Source organism: Oratosquilla oratoria, chromosome 6 (genome assembly GCF_046742065.1).
Source record: "Oratosquilla oratoria isolate Oo_2021 chromosome 6, ASM4674206v1, whole genome shotgun sequence".
In the NCBI taxonomy this organism is placed as follows: Eukaryota; Metazoa; Arthropoda; class Malacostraca; order Stomatopoda; family Squillidae; genus Oratosquilla; species Oratosquilla oratoria.
The window spans coordinates 32,964,284-32,982,268 of record NC_134782.1 but is presented as its reverse complement, the minus strand read 5'-3'; the positions used below and the strand labels follow the sequence as shown (position 1 = coordinate 32,982,268).

The following is a 17,985-nucleotide window of genomic DNA, read 5'->3' as shown; positions in this document are numbered from 1 at the left end:
GACAAGACATTCACGAAATAAAAAGAAGAAGAGAGGGAAAGAGACATTAAGAAGGAAGTGGAGTGATAGTGTAAAAAAGAGTTATTAGGTACAAAATGGGTGGTGGAAAAGGGGAAAGTGATATAAGGAAAAACACGGATAATGAAGTGGAAAAAAGGGATGGTAAAATTCCGGAATCACGCAAGACGGGTGGTTAACATGAAGCTTACGTTGTCCAATAGATCTTAACCTAATTTAACATAGCCTAGCCTTGCATAGCCTAATTTAACCTACCCTAACGTAACAATTCCACAGAAAAACAATAGATCTTTTAGATAAAAAAAAATTAAATGTGTATATGTGATACTAGAATAGAACCGAAAGATAAAACAAGTACCAGATAATATAGAAAACAAGGAAAAAGGGAGAGACAAATAAGCAGTAGGTAGTTTGGGGAAGGCAGTGGGTGTTGTTGAAGGGTAGGACTGGCCAGGTATGCACAAGGAGGATGAAGAATTCATTGCTTGTAGATAACTATCCAACCTAACCCAACCCACCTGACTGCTTCAGCTACCGGCTCATCTTCGCACTCTTTCCTCCTTCCTCGACCTCCCTACCCTCTCTCCTTGTTCATCTTATCTTTTTAGCCGTTAACGGCAGGAATAGTTTTTATATAAGCTTATGGTTCCCGCCAGTCGATTTTTTATTTTTTTATTTTTTTGTAAATTTCCAGAATCATGCAAACATGGATATTTAACATTAAACTTTATATTGTCCAATAACTCCTAACCTTAGGCTCGTAACCACGACGGGGCTATGGAGGGGCTTAACCCCCCCCCTAAAAGAAAAAATAGTAGCCCTGCCTAAACACTCAAGCTCATATATTTGCATTTTTCAAAATAATTTTTCATAGACATTGTCAGAACAAAACTGGAAGTTAGTTTGCAGTTCGGTGCAAGCTAATGGGTTTCGAGAAATTCTTTGCTGCAAACATGTCCTTAATTTATCATCTTACAGCTTAGCACCACCTGCACGTGTTTGTACCAGTGCATGACCCATAAATGATGTCTAATGCACTGTTGGCACTGACTGATGATCATCGTCAGTTAGTGTCCGATGGCTCACCAAGTGTCACAATACTGCTGTGTTACTGTGTCCGAAGTGCTACACAATATTAATTATTTTTATTACGTTCAGTCCCCCCCCCCCCCAAGTATGCAGGAAGCCCCCACCCCAAAGTTATAAGTACTGGCTACGGGCCTGCTTAACCTAACGTAACCATTTAATATAAAGACTTTCAAATGAAGATATTAATGATAATAATAATAATGATGATAGTAATAATAATAATGATAATAATAATAATAGTAATAATAATAATAATAATAATAATAATGATAATAATAATAATAATAATAATAATAATAATAATAATAATAATAATAATAATAATAATAATAACAACAATAATAATAATAACAATAATAATAATAATAATAACAACAATAATAATAACAATAATAATAATAATAACAATAATAATAATAATAATAATAATAATAATAATAATAATAATAACAACAATAATAATAATAATAATAATAATAATAATAATAATAATAATAATAATAATAATAATAATAATAATAATAATAATAATAATAATAATAATAATGTTAACAATATGAGTGATATTGAATTAGATCCGCAATATTATTCAAAGGAAGTATCCCCCAGACATTTGTTACTTGATAATATCTACTTCAGATTTGAAGTATGCTATCTGTACCTCAATATTTCTCCTGTATTTACTTAATTGCATTTGCATAATTATAATGCGCAGTAAACAAGCAACACTCGTCTCGTCTCCTACTCTCAATTTGTCATACCTAGCCAATTCTTGTACGTACAGCTTCAACTTTCTGTATACTTGATATCCAATTTTCCTATTTAGTTTTGAATTCATGTGTGTGTAACATAGATAAATAGAGAGATTCGCCAAGGTCTCAGATCACGTGTTGAACTCGTAATCGACTGATCCCGGATTATATGAAAAATGACCCCCCTCCTCCCGGTGTTGCCAAGCAAAGAATATTCACGCTCAGAGGGGGGAATTCTTCATATAATTACATTAGGTTAGGGAAATGCTTCTCAAGCTTTTCTTTTTTCACTCCATTGCCCCCTTTATGGATTCTCATCGTTCGTGTGGCCTTTATTTTCCCCCCACATCCCATCCCACCAAAAAGAAAGAAAAAAAAAAAAAAAAAAAAAAAGAAGAAAAAAAAATATATATATATATATATATATATATATATATATATATATATATATATATATATATATATATAATAATAATAATAATAATAATAATAATAATAATAATAATAATAATAAAATTTTGATGAAGAGAAAACATTTGATTTATTACAAAGATGACAATCATAAGTATCTTTTATTGGATACATTTTTATGTTCATACTCCTCACATTATACAGAAATATATTATTTGTAACAGCAAGCCATGGCCCCATAAAATTTTCTCATGGCTCCCTATGGCCCCCAGGTTGAGGACCACTGAGTTAGACTAAGTGTTTGTACCTTTTCACAGTGTTGATGCCCATTCAACTGAATAAAATCATCTTATATTACCTACAACAAAGCCTATGAATGACAGCATCCCATACCAAAGGACTTACCCAAGATGGCAATGCATCCTGACCAAAGGAATGAAATCTGTTGGTGCAATCCAGAAGAACATTTGCAAAAATCACCACAGCAAGCATTAGGCTTAGGGCATCCTGTAGTGTGCTACTATGACTGAGGCACAGTGAAGCAGAATACTCAACCACCCCACCATCACCTGACACCCGATCTTTGGGTGTGGCACTATAGTCTGGCATTTGTTCTCTATGCTGGGGACAGAATTTTGTCCAAAAGATTTAGAAAAGAAATTTTGGAATCAATTGGCCCAGGTTATTTTTTTTATTTATTTATTATTATTTTTTTTTTAACTGCTCAAGCACATGTGGCTCAGCCTTTGCAGACATGCTTATGCCTTACCTTTTGTCATATGCCCAGAGGGGTGATCACCCTGGATCTTCTCCCAGCATCATCTGCAAACATATTAATGAAACTTGGTGTACATTCCATCATGTAATTAATGTACATAATGAATAATACAGGTGCTACCATAGATGACATCTTATGTATTACTGTTTGTTAGGCTGGCTGAAGGCAAACTCTGATGGAGTGTTGTTTTTATTAAGCAATGAATTTGGGCACCAATGTAATATGGCCTGTTCTAAGGGCGAGAAAAAGGGGAATGGACAAAACAGCAAAGGAGGTGATGACTTGTGAGTTTCAGGTTGTGTCCCAAGGCAATCTGGTTCTTTGTCTGTTTCATCTGTCTTATATACACAGATTAGGTCATGACCCATGTTTTTAATGGCACTAGGTCAAAGTCAGGGCCTGGGAAGTAAGACGCAAAATGTTCCCATATCGATGATTCACAAAGACAGAGGGTATGGGGGTCTGGTACTGCACGTGGATTCCTCAAAGAAACTTTGTGCCTCACATGGCCAGGTGAGGCACTAGTTGAGTCATCATTGGGACCGATGCTGGCATTCCACCAGAGTTCCTCAAAGAGTCCCTTTTGTGTCTCCACGTGGCTGGCCAAAGTGTTAGGTCAATCATTGAAGTCCGAACTCCTAGGCTGGTGAACTGCACGTGTGTTTCTTCAAAGAGGTTTTGTGAGGGTCACATGGCTGGCCCCATGAGCGATTCCCTTGGGGGAATTGGGGATGAAGGGTTGTGGGATGGGGCCAGGATACGCCTTACACTGTTGTCTTTGCACATATGTGAGTGCTTTTGGGTGGGAAGGTTGTGTGTGAATATGCATTGCTCCTTGGAAACTCATTTTCCTTTTTTTTTATTTCTTTAACTACTTTGTATATACTTTGCTTTTAATTTCATTTCTTTGAGACCATTAATTTTGCATATTTCTTGTTATTTTATTCTATTAGATATCCATATACATGGGATTTTCTTTTGTGCTTATATTTAATATCAATAGTGTGTTTGTTGTGGGCTGATGTAAGGTTATTGGGATAGTTTGGACACATGGGAAAAATGAGTGATGAAAGATTAGTAAAAGAGGTGTGGAAATATAAAGGTGGGGGAGGGAACTTGAGGGGACGACTGAGGATGAGATGAATGGGGTAAAGGGGATGTTGAGAAAGAGGGGAATGTCTGTTGAGCAAGGAAGGGAGAAGGCAGGAGATGGGGATGAGTGGTGAGTGTGTATAGATAATACAGTTATGCAAAGGAAGGGCAGGGGAAGGGGGTGCTTATGTGTGAATGATATTTTGACGCAGCATGGGGGGGATTTGTCCCTGTCTTCTCTTTTTCTGCATGAGGGGACAGAAATCACGGGGGAGGGGTCGCCGATTAAGAGAAATGGTCTTGCTGTGGATGTACTATGTCTTGCTACATTGTTTCTAACCCAGGGCAGTGGGCAGGATACAGGGATGGCCCATCATCCATGAGGAGCTAAGATAAGTCGGGAGCAAGTGTGGTGGAAGGAAGTGGAATGGGTGGGAGTAGATACATGCCTTTGACTTGGCTACCTCCCTTATAAGAGCGAAAAATCTCTTGGTATATAGAATAGATAGTGTGTTTGAATTTGTTTCCTTTTATCAAAATTTGACTTGTACTTTGAACTACTGCATGACAAGAAAAACTATTCAGTTACTGTACATCTTGTTATTTATTGACATTTGAAATCCTAGTACACATTTTTGGCAAACAATGAGGATTCATTGTGACAACAGATACATACATATAAGAGTACTTTCTTGCAACTAGGTTTCTCATTAAAAAATATCACAGCTAGTGCAGCGGATGTCACGGACTTCCATGGACACAGCAGTTCCATCAAGAGATCAATATACAATAAAACATTGAGCAGAGCTAAAAGAATAATATTCTGTTTTGATAGTACCTGAAGTACACAACATTCTATTCCTATAATGTCAGGTATTGTGTCTACATTCAGATAACTATATAAACAGGATTACTCGTCTATGAAGACTTGCATGTGTAATTTCTATTCCAAAATGGTTCTATGTCACCTACAGTATGTTTATACAGTAATAACTCATGCTAAATGTTTTGATGGGAAATCAGTTCATATAATATTTACAAAACCTATGTATTTTTTTAACCATTTTCTCCCCGTCTTCCCTTTTTCTGCATGAGGGGCCGGAGAGCAGGGATCACCGATTAAATGAAGTAGCTTTGCTGTGGTCATGCTGTGTTGCTTCTGACCCAGGGCAGTGGACAGGGACGACCCATCATCCATGAGGAGCTAAAATGAGGGTGAAGAAAGGGTGGTGGATGGGAGTGGAATGGATGGGAATGGGTATTTGCCTTTTGACTTGGCTACCTCTCTTGTAAGGGGAAAAAAAGCCCTTGGTATATACTCATTGACAGATGTGTGCAAAACTAAGCTAAATATGTATACATATATATATATATGATGAAGTAAGGAGGAGAACAGGGGTGGAATGGGAGATAGGGTTGATGAAAGAGTATTGGGATGGTTTGGACACATGGAAAGAATGAGTGAAGAAAGACTAGTAAAAGAGGTGTGGAAGGCAGAAGTGGAAGAAGTGAATATGAGGGGGCGTCCTAGGATGAGATGGATGGATGGGGTGAAAGGGGCATTACAAAAGAGAGGAATGTCTGTGGAGGAAGGACAGGAGAGGACAGAAGATAGGGGTGAATGGAGAAGGGTTGTGTATGGATGATGCTGTGATGCATGAGGGGGAGTGGGTGGGGGATGAGGAAGTATGTATGAGAAAAAATTTGACGTGGCCCGAATTGATTTCTCCCCGTCTTCTCCTTTTCTGCATGAGGGGACAGAGAGGGGGGGTCGCCGAATTTATGAAGCAGCCTTGCTGTGGATGTGCTGTATCTTGCGACACTGCTTCTGACCCAGGGCAGTGGACAGGATGCAGGGATGACCCATCATCCAGGAGGTGCCACGATAAGAGGGAGGGAGGAGGGTGGAGGGGAGTGGAATATGTAGAAAATGGAATGGGTGGGAGTGGTTTCTATGCCTTTTTCTTTTTGGCTACCCCCTGTGTAAGGGGGGATAAAGCCTTTGGTATATGTATGTATGTATATATATCAAGGGCTTTTTCTCCCTTACAAGGGAAGTAGCCAAAGTCAAAGGCATAAATCCACTCCCACCCATTTCATCCCCACATACCCCACTCCCCTCCCTCCTCCTTTTCTTGGCTCCTCCTGGATGACAGGTCATCCCTGCATCTTGCCCACTGCCCTGGGTCAGAAGTAATGCAGCAAGACACAGCATATCCACAGCAAGGCTGCTTCATTTAATCGGCAACCTCCCCTCTCCATCTCCTCATGCAGAAAAAGAGAAGACAGGGAGAACTCCCTTCGGGCTGCTTCAAAATATCATTTACACATACTCCCCCACATCCCCCACCCACTTCCTTCCATGTGTCATAGCATCATTCATACACAACCATTCTCTACTCACCCCTATCTTGTCTTCTCCCTTCATTCCTAAACAAACATTCCCCTTTCTCAATGCCCTTTTACCCCATCTTATGTGAAATGGATATTTATCATATCAAACAGGTATGTCATTATTTTTTACTTCCTACAATGCCATATATAAAGTCCAAACACTTAACTAGTACTGGGTATTTATAACTGGATAATTTTATACATAAAATCATCCAGAGATCAAATATCCTGTAGTGTCTTTTAAATGGTATGAATTTGTCTTTTCTGTGAACTAACAGGGAAGCTACATATGTAATGGTAGTAGAACTATACATTCACTCCTCCAATCTAGTGGTACACTTTCTTTCCTTGGACATACATTAAATGATCTTGCCAACATTCCACTTTAAATTACTCTAACCTTTGTCAGGTATTCCACATGCCATCCATCCAACCCAGGTGCCTCTCCAGCTTTCATCTGCTTTAATACAACTTGTATCTCCTCTTTTACTATAGCCTTAAAGTAAACTAAAACCCACAGAACAACAAGAATAAAGATCAATGAGAGGTTGGTGTAAATAGTTGAAAAAGTAATCTTCTCTGAAATATGTCTGGAAGAATAGCTTCCACTCGGATGTAAAGACATATTGGATGAAAATATAATTTTAGACAACATACATGAATGTATGACGAGTGAAGACAAAGATAAAGGATACGACAAACAATACTCCAATCCCATATACAACAACTAGGTACATATACCAGTGCTCTCTCAATCTCTTGCCACTCCTCTATGCTCCCAAACTCCATCATATCTTTCCCATAAAGATTCATTTCACTCAGTACTAATACACCCACCTTTCTCTTCAAATACTACCAATCTCTTTCCTGTTGCTCTCATCTGTTCCACAACTATGCACATTCAATGACCAAATTACTAGGGTTATGGTTGGAGTATGCCCCTCAGACCCTCTTATGCCTGGACTCTTCAAAAAAGAAAAACAAAAGAAAGAAGATCCCAGTCTCCTAACTCTATCCCATTTAGTTACCTTCTATGACACATATAAGAACACAGTGGCAACATTCTTCTCCCCCTTCACTATGGGAGGACTGGACAAGAAAGAGGTGGAGACTTACAAATGGTAAAAAGATAAAATTCAAGAGGAAGCAGAAAGAGGGCAGCAATAGTAAAAAGGCATCTCATCACTCCTTTATGAATTGAGATTTTTCCCTAACAAAGACAAACAATGTGTGACTCTGGTCTGTAGGGGTGTTCCAAAACAATTCCTGCATGTAAACATGCAACCATCATCCCAGTATTGAGTAACATACACCAACATCCCAGATACTGTCACTACACTGAGAACACAAAGCATAAACAAATTTAAAGCTAAGTTTGATTAAGAACATGACACAAGACTCAATTAATGTAGCTCCCTTCCTGCATATTACAATAACATAAATAAAGAACATCATCTTACACCCAAAGTAATACAATGAAGGCAACACAAAATCTGTTTTGTTTCTGAGTGATTCATGGGTTACCCTGGTGGCTATGGCTGGAGATTTCAAGGCCACAGGTATCCTTTAAGACAACCAAGGCTACACATTCATTAACTGAGAGTGAATATAGTCTTACCTGGGGCATAGCTCCAGTCTAGCTATCTACAATGTGATAACCAATGCACATATGTTCATGAAACAAGGTAAAAAACATGGTAAAAATTATAAATACAATATAATACATATTATTACTAGACTTAAAGCCATATCTTTGACTATCATTAATCATTACTTTGGTGTTTAGTAATTCAGTTCATACCCTATTCTACTGAGACTTTTAACATAAAACATTATTAATTTTAACTCAACATGCCCAAGGGGTCTAAGAATTTCTGTCACAAAGAATTTCTGTCCACAAAGGTGGACAGATAATAATTTTACAACCATATTTAACTGTATGAATGTATTGCCATTAATCATTATGACTTATTTTCTAATTTAATTTTGTGTAAGTATTTACACAGTGTAGTGAAGTGTATATTCAAAACTCTTCATGCCAAGATTCAAAAGTAATTCAACATTTCATCTGAACTGAAAAGCATCAAGTCATCTCAGAGTAACTGTGCTTGTTACAATATGAGTTGATATCACAAAGAGTAATTCTAATTTTTGTACCATAGTTTTTATCTAAATAATAAAGCAGGAAAGAGTTGTATATCAACACAGTTATGTTAATCTACACAAAAAGTAATATTGTACTGTTCAACAGTAGCTTCAAAAACAATTTCAGATTGCTATATGATAATTACACAATATATTACACCAATTCTATAAGGTTGTGCTAGTTTACTTACAAGTGATGAAGTTGGGAGATGGAATAAATGGTTTCAAGTGATGATGTAATGAATATATACAAATATTTACAAAATGGGTGCGTGTCTTTGACTTGGCTACCTCCCGTATATGGAGGAATAAGCCCTTGTTACATAGATAGATTTACAAAATAAAAATAATAATGGATGCTTCAAGTTTTACTGTCTGATGACTGACAGCACACAATTGGCTGGATGAAGTCCTCAAGCTCCATAGATCTTCCTGGGAAGAAATGTTGGAGTGATGTCTGTCTTGTATTTATGTGGGTCAGTTTTTATGTCATTGGCTTATACTATAGTAAGTGCTAAGGAGTAGTCAATAGTTGTTGGTTTTCCTTCACTGCTGAACACTTTGCCATTCTTACTTTCGTCCATGAGGAATGGTGAATGGGTTTTTAGATGGATGAAGGGTAGGAGTATGCTTTGACTCAGTTCCTCTCCCCCCTTTATAAAGGGTACAGCCTTTTGGTATATATGCATGTATGAGTGTGTGTATATATACATAATAATCCTTGGTAAGTCTGATATCAAATAATAATTTTATCATATTCACTGGATATTCTCATTCGTTCCCTTTTGTCAGTTCAACTGAGGAATGGGGGTAATGATATGTAATCTTGTAAACATGAGGTAAGCACAAAGGGCCAAGGGTCTTCCTTTCTTATGCTTATCCAGCTTACTCTGTGGGTAACAGCTGATTGGATGTAAAAAGAAAAAGTTACTAGGAACTAAAATCGAGAAATCATTCCAGCAGTAAAGAGGTTAATGCAGTTTCTGCTGTAGATAAGGTAATTTATTTCGAATGTGATATTCCATGAGTAACTCAAACCATGAAAGATTTAAGCCAAGGGGTTACATGGTTAAAATTTCAGAAACCACAACTGACACTGCATGGAGAAAAATAAAGATAAATAAATAAATAAAACAAAATAAATAAATAAATAAAATAAAAACATACATACATATACCAAGGGCTTTTCAGGGCCTCTTACAAGGGAGGTAGCCAAAAGTCAAAGGCATAAATCTACTCCCACCCATTTCATCACCACATACTCCACTCCCATTCACCACCCCTCCCTCTCTCCCTCCCCCACTGATCAATCACTCTACACTATCAAGTGTAATGGTGGTGACATGGCATGAATTAAATATGAATAATTTACAAATGTTTATGAATATGTGAGATAACAATGAAGAAACTGTGAAGAAATAATTCTAAGACATATTGCAAGTGATTAACTTATGACATGACTTAAACAAGGTTATTTTACAAATGCTTATGAGAATGTGAGGTAAATGATGAACCTTAAGAAATTATTCACCACTAAGAAATAATTATAAAATATGCCAGTAATGATGAACTTAATTCAACATCTAAGATATCATGGCATGAATTAATTAAGAGTATTTTACAAATGTTTAAAAAATGTGTGGTAAATGATGAAGAAATTGTTAAAAATTATTCTAGAATATGACATAAATGTTGAGAATTTAATTCCACATATAAGATATATGTTCAATTTTAAAAATGGATACAAAAATAAGCACTATATATCCTCAGATGATACATATAGAATTATATGGTGAGCTGTAACAACAACATATTTCACTACACAATTCCATTTCTTGATTGTGATATAACAAATAATTTTCATGGACTCCATTTTCATTGCAAATGTACAACATACGACTCATAATATTTACATTATCATGTCATTCTATAAGTAATATCTTTTGGTATAAACTTTATAGAGGTGACATCTAAAATGCCTTCAAAATTGGTTACCATACACAGGATGAAAAATTTACAGTCACTGTTTCTTCATCGTTTGAAAAGTGGCGTTGAGCCAAGGTACAGCGAAGCGCAGAGGAGGACTTGAGTAGATAGGATACCCGAGGGGAGGGTCAGCTGCCTGAATAGTCAAGTTCCTCAGTAAAACTGGATGAGCCTGGAGAAAAAATAAAAAAATATATATATATATATACATATATATATATATTTACGCTTCATAAAAGTTACAAAATATAACTGAAAAAGGTGTCTTTCATGTTAGCTTAAACTTAATGGTAAGTTAGTTTAACCATACCTGAATAGAGTACCTTTCATCATCATCATTAGTAAGATAAAGTAATTCTGCAGACAATGAAGCCCAAAGTGCTCGGACTGTTTCGCCACTAAGTCTGCCAATATTGACCTCTGCTTCCCCCAGGGTCAACATGTGAGATGTGTAAACACCCTGAAATGTAAGAATTCCACATAGTAATACATATTCAATAACAATTATCATCATAAATAAATATATCAACAGCTTTTTCCCCCTTTGCAAGGGAGGTAGTCAAAGTCAAAGGCATAAATCCACTCCCACCCATTTCATCCCCACATACTCCACTCCCATACACCACACCCCTCCCTCCCTCTTTCCTTGGCTCCTCCTGGATGATGGGTTATCCCTGCATCTTGCTCACTGCCCTGGGTCAGAAGCAATGTAGCAGGACACAGCACAGCCGTTTCATTATCATTATAATTACTTTTTAGTCTTGGGTCCCTTTTAAAGAAATCCTGCAGTACCTAGAAGGCTATCCATAGTCACCAGTTGGACTTACAGATTTCTTAAATCAAGATCCTAGGCCTATTTTGTGTACTCAGAGCCAACCCAGGAGGTTGAATCTTCAATTAGTATATCTGCTAAGCAGGGAAATGACAGGACAAAAGACAGGTGTGAATGACTGTAAAGGGATGATAAATTGATACGGCCCAAAGGGGTTTCTTCTTGACTGCTCTGTAAACTCTCAAGCAAATGAGGGGGGAGGGTTCCCTTGTAATGAAGCAGTGGGGGTAAACCAACTTTGGCCCTTGGGCTCTGCTGTGGAGGTGCTGTGTCTTGCTGCACTGCTTCTGACCTGAACAGTGGGTGGGGAATAGGTATGATTTTTCATCCACATGGTGAGGATGATGATATGGTTTAATGTCACAAACTACCCCCTATCAGAAGGCTAGGATGGTGACCCTCACAGAGGACTTTTTAGTGTGGACTTTAATTGGAACCAAAATAAAAGGGGCAACAAATGGATGATGGATAGCTGTGGAATGGGTGAAGAGTAGAAATATGCCTTAGCTGGGCCATCTCACCCCACTTACATGGAGGAAAGGGCCTTTTGGTCTATGTATGTATGCAGACAATACCTCACTAAAGGGACAAATATAGTAACAATCATTATTCTCTTTTACCTTGATTGGATTGTAGCCAATTGAAAAGAGGTTGGGAACTTCTTCAATAACAGCTTCTGACCACGTGACTGGCGATGCTATATGACGTAGAGAAACGGCAGAATTTGCATATGCCAACTGATGCCGAGGAGATGCTGTATCTGCTGTTTTGGAATCTGGACCCATGAACCAGTGACAGGCATAGTCATTCATTGCCTCGTGCAGCTCCAGCCAACTTCCAGGTGGTCCAACGAGGAAGTGGTCCAACGCAAGTTTCACACTAAACCTGTAAAATTAAAATTTTGTTCACTCACAAAATTTATTCCCAACCTACTTCCCACTTTAATGCTTGAAAATTATCAAATTAAAATGTCTGACATTTTTTTATGAAGCAATATTATTTAATGCATATTACTGCTCGCTAATTATTTATTAGAATTCATATGAATTAAAAACTGAAACTTAACTACAGATCAAAATCTGTTTGAGGCTTTCCAATTTATATTTTTGATATCCAATTTCTAAATATTAATAAAATTCTTTATAGTCTATTCTATCTATCTATATACCAAGGGCTTCTTCCTCCTTATAAGGGAGGTAGCCAAATCAAAGGCATGCACCCACTCCCATCCATTTCTTTTCCATCCATCAACCTTGTTTCCCTCTCATCTTAGCCCCTCACGGATGAAGGGTCATCCCTGTATCCTGCCCACTGCCTAGGTCAGAAACAATGTAGCAAAACAGTACCGCCACAGCAAAGCCACTTCACTTATTCAATGACCCCACCTATCTGTCCCATCATGAAGAAGATAGAAAAGATGGGGAAAAATCCCTTTTGGCTGCATCAAAATATCATCCACATACAACCATTCCTCACTTCCCCCCCTTCATGTACATATATACATATACACTGTATACACATAAAATTAACAATTTAAGTTGCAAAGGATTACAAAGGAGGAGAATGCCACTAGGAGACCTCTTGGTCCATAACTAGGTTGGATGAAAAAAAAATATATATGTATATAAATAAATAAATAAAAATAATAATAATAATAAGATAAATAATAATAAATACCTGTATGCTTTCATTACTAATTGGTACAGAGCTGTCCTGTTTGTAAGCCAGTCCAGTGCCATCGACCAAGGAATTTCCCCGTTGTATGTTTTGTACACTTGAGGCGGAGTTGGTGCTAGACCATCGGAGCCATGGATAATCAAGTTGCATGTTGCAACAACTAATCTGTGTAAGTCAGAGAGATGATTCAGTCATGCAATACCACTTCACTACCAACAACCCTAATTGTATGTATACGCCAAATTCCTCTTTCCCCTTTTAGAGGGGTAACGGAGTTATAACCAGCCACAAAGAATCAATCCAGCCTTCGCATTCACTTAGCAAGAGCAAATCCCAACATACCACATACAACATAAACTACATATGACAGTCAAAGAGCATGTGTTAATTCCTTTATGAGAAACTTCGTACATATATCTTATGACATTTTGTAAAGAATAATATACAGTACATACATATACCAAAGGCTTTTTCCCCCTTACAAGGGAGGTAGCCAAAAAACAAAGGCATAAAAACCATTCCCACCCTTTCCATCCCCAATACACTCCACTTCCCTCCACCCTCTACCCTCCTTCTTATCTTGGCACCTCCTGGATGACAGGTCATCCCTGTATCTTGTCCACTGCCCTGGGTCAGAAGCAGTGTCACAAGACACAGCACATCTACAGCAAGGCCGCTTCATTAAATTGGCAACCCCCCCTCTAGTAGTCTTAAATCATAATTTTGTGTATGTGTATATTATTAAACTAGGTGTTTAATAATATACACATACACAAAATCATGATTTAAGACTACTAGAAATACCTCTATATTTCATCATCATTCTATATACCAAAAGTTTCTCCCCCTTTATAAGGAAGGGAGCCTTTATATATTTCACAAATACATAAAAAAGATAAATCATCCTACCTGAATGTATCTTCCAATGCTTCATCCTGCAAAACTTTTTCCACCTGATCCTTTTCATCTTGTCCTTGTCTAGAGGTAGATGCTTGAGAATCAGCATCAGTGTTATCACTTTTTTTATTCCTAGCACTTTTAGCTCTAGTATATGCTTTCACATATTTAGACGAGAAGAATCGTAAAATAAATTGGTACCATGACTGAGGAAACCTGTCCTGTGCACTCTCAAGTGTTTCACTGTCGTACGGTATGTCAATATACCATGCAGTCAAAGGAGCCATGCCCGCACTAAGCGGAGAATTGTACACGGGACTATAAACATCTGCACGTGAAATGACCCTTAAGTTGACCTGGGCTGACCTGGAATCCTTGTTCTTGTGGTGTTTCCTTAGACTACTTTTTTTTGTGTTTATACTGTGTACACTGAGGTTTTCCTCATCATCTGAGGAGTCGTTAAGAATTCCAGGAAGAAATGATGTCTGATTCTTATTGTCATTTGCATCCTCTATACCTTCCTCACTATGTGCTTTGGATAAAATTGGTGGAAACACTGAATTCTCCTTTTTCTCTGACCCTGGATAATTCTTTGCCTCATCAACTAAGCCAATGAACATATTTCCATTTTCTTTTCCCCTTTTCTCAACATAAAGCGGATCTTCATCGTCATCCCAACTTGCTATGGTGGCTGGAGGAGACACTTCAGTCAAGGATGTTCCCTTATGACTGACATGTTCTTCTGGGATGATATTTCTTTGTGCAATGCTATGACCATCAACCCATGCCATCCTACTGCTCCGTCCACTTTGGGAAGTCCTGGAAACACGACTACCATCTGATGATATTTTATCTTGATTAATAGCTGATCCCTGTGTTACTTTGGGTATGGCAACTTCAAAATGAACTTCTGCTTTTTTGTCTACTTCTGGTAAACTCTTGATGCCATCCTGGTTTCGAGAATGTGCACTATAAACGAGTTTACGATGGAGATTTTCTGAAGAATGTTCGTTAACTGTCGTGTATGACCTCTGCACAGCATCGTCAAGAAGTAACCATAACAAACTTTTATAAAAGTAATCCTCCACTTTCTTGAGTGTATCTAGAGAATCAATAACACCTGTAAGCACATTTCTGATATCCGAGTAACCTATTACAGAAATCTTCGTCAACGGAGTCAGAGTGTGGAGGTAATCTTGGTTGAAGGTTCTGCTTGGGCCTCCAGAAATGTGTGTACTATGAGGTACATCAAAGGCATGACTAAATATATTGTCTACTCGGGAAGCCTCGGCAGTATGGCAACTTGTCTCTTGTAATTCCAGGCCTTTGATGCTATAGTAGCAGTGAGTCAGACCACACTCAACTATCTGTGAACAACAAATAGGTTGATTGATTCAGACAGTAAATCTAAACAGTTACCTAATCAATTCATATATCTATATCTAGATTAATCAACCCAATAGAGAAATCACTCCAAAGTAAGAATTACACCGGCACATCTGCATTCAGGATGCCATCCCATGTTAAAGAAGTACCAATGGAGAGCTAGCCTCTCTACAGATTCCAATTGTCCCAGATGCAGTCACAACAGAAACAGAGCACCTCATACTCTCATACTCACTATCTTACACTCACTCCTTCCAGTGAGTAACACAAATACTTCTCACTGAGTGACTTTTAGTCTGAACTGGTGGCCATGCCTGGATCCCAAGGGGCTGCATAATTCTTGCAAGAGAGAACTGGGGCAACAGACTGGTTGACTAATTTTGGACAGAGATTGGTTGATTGATCTTAATACAGAGGTACAGTGTAAAATCTATCTATCTATCTATATACCAAGGGCTTTTCCCCCTTACTGGGGAGGTAGCCAAAGTCAGAGGCACATAACCACTCCCACCTATTCAACTTCCACCACCATTTCTTCCTCTCTCATCTTAGCTCTTCATGGATGACAGGTCATCCCTGTATCCTGCCCACTGCCCTGGGTCAGAAGCAATGCAGCAAGACACAACACATCCACAGCAAGGCTGCTTCACTTAATCAGTGACTCAGAAGATGGGGAGAAATCCCTTCAGGCAGTGTCAAAATACCATTCACACATAACTACTCCCTAATCCTCAATCCCCTCCCTCCACTCAACCTTATCTACTGCCTTCTCCCTTCCTTGCTCAATACCCCTTTCACAATAATTATCATAAATGCTTAAAAGATTAATACCAAACAAAGAAGTTTTCTTAATCTTTGAGTTTCTTCATACCTGAATCCAAAGTAGTCTGTCCTCCCATCTCAACAAGAAGTGCTCACCAGGCTCTACATGACCTATGGGGAAAAAAGGGAACAAATCTAAGCAATTACAAAATGCATGTAACATTTTAATTCTAATTTTTGTCATATTTCATAGCATAGGTTGGGAGACACACTCAGTTCTCCCCTAAATTTAAAAATCGAGATAAGGCTCCATACAAAACGCATCCCCACTCTCACATTAACTCCTCTGATACAGATTGCTATTCAGGTACTCACTTGTTGGTTTGTAAACATGAAGATTTGCCTCCACACAGAAAAGAATACTATCACTAAAGCAACAGTGCACTACATACTTACATATACTAAGGGCTTTTTCCCCCTTACAAGGGAGGTAGCCAAAGTAAAATGCAATCCACTTCCACCCATTTCATCTCCACATACTCCACTCCCATTCACCACCCCTCCCTCCCTCTTTTTTTGGCTGCTCCTGGATGCTGGATGGATGATCCTTCACCAAAACAAACTTAAAACCCACAGCTCCAGAAAAGGGGAAAAAATAAATAAATAAAACAGAAAGTACCTCCACCCTTCTCCAATAAATATGAAGAATTTTTTTTATCTCACATTGAGATCCTGAAGTAGAAAAACTTACACTGAAGGCCCATGCTAAATATCAAGCTACCAACTAAAATGGTGGCTAAAAGTAGTAAGACATGGAGAGCAGTTGCCAGTTCTTACATTTCCATATGCAGAATGGTGAAAAAAATATAGCTGAAGTTGACTCATACAGATCTTGGGTGTCAGGGCTGAACCTGTGCAATATTCCTATTTTCATAAGAACATAAGAATGGAGGAGACTACAAGAGACCATCAGGCCTACACTAGGCAGTTCCATGTCCCTTACCACTTTTCATCCCTACCCATAAAGTTATCAAATCTTCTCTTAAAACAACCAATAGTTTCAGCACTCACTACAAGGTTACTGAGTCTATTCCATTTGTTAACCACTCTGTTGGAAAACTAGTTCTTGCCTATTTCTTAAACTTAAGTCTGTCCAATTTAAATCCATTACTAATGGAGGAGAAATAAGGAAGGATGAAGTGAAGGCAGTTGTTAAGATGATGAAAGCAGGTAAGGCACCTGGTCTGGATGGATGCCATGCAGAGTGTCTAAAAAAGGAGGTACAGTGATGGTGGACTGGTTGGTGAGGTTATTTAATGTTTGCTGGAGGGACGGTAGAGTGCCGGAGGACTGGAGGAGTGCCTGTATAGGGAAAAGGGGACAAGTGTGAATGTAGTAGTTTCAGAGGGATTAGCTTGTTAAGTGTAGTTGGGAAGGCTTATGGGAGGATCTTGATTGAGAGGATTAGGAGAGAAACAGAGGGAGTAATTGGTGAGGAACAGTGTGGATTTAGGACGGGTAGAGGTTGTGTAGATCAGATTTTTGCGGTAAGACAGATATGTGAGAAAACTAAAGGAAAGGGGAAGGATGTTTTTGGGCATTTATTGATCTGGAAAAGGCACTGTGGGAGGTTTTGCAGATATACGGGATAGGAGGAAAGCTCCTAGGAGCTGTCAAGAGTTTTTATGAGGTGGATGGATGGGGTGAAGGGGGCTTTGGGGAAGAGGGGAATGTCTGTTCAGGAAGGACGGGAGAGGACAGAAGAC

The 17,985-nt window shown here is 38.3% G+C and overlaps 1 protein-coding gene across 1 annotated transcript in view; it reads right to left on the bottom strand.

The window, feature by feature from the left end:
* Positions 1–9,679: 9,679 nt before the first annotated feature.
* Positions 9,680–17,985, bottom strand: part of LOC143026368 (pecanex-like protein 4) — a 39,775-nt gene continuing 31,469 nt past the window's right edge. The window contains exons 13-18 of the mRNA XM_076186636.1: positions 16,329–16,390; positions 14,084–15,438; positions 13,175–13,339; positions 12,118–12,382; positions 10,976–11,125; positions 9,680–10,837 (exon numbers count right to left, since the gene is read on the bottom strand). Of these exons, the coding sequence (XP_076042751.1) occupies positions 10,700–10,837; positions 10,976–11,125; positions 12,118–12,382; positions 13,175–13,339; positions 14,084–15,438; positions 16,329–16,390 (2,135 nt within the window). The 3' untranslated portion in view covers positions 9,680–10,699. The remainder of the gene's footprint in view (positions 10,838–10,975; positions 11,126–12,117; positions 12,383–13,174; positions 13,340–14,083; positions 15,439–16,328; positions 16,391–17,985) is intronic.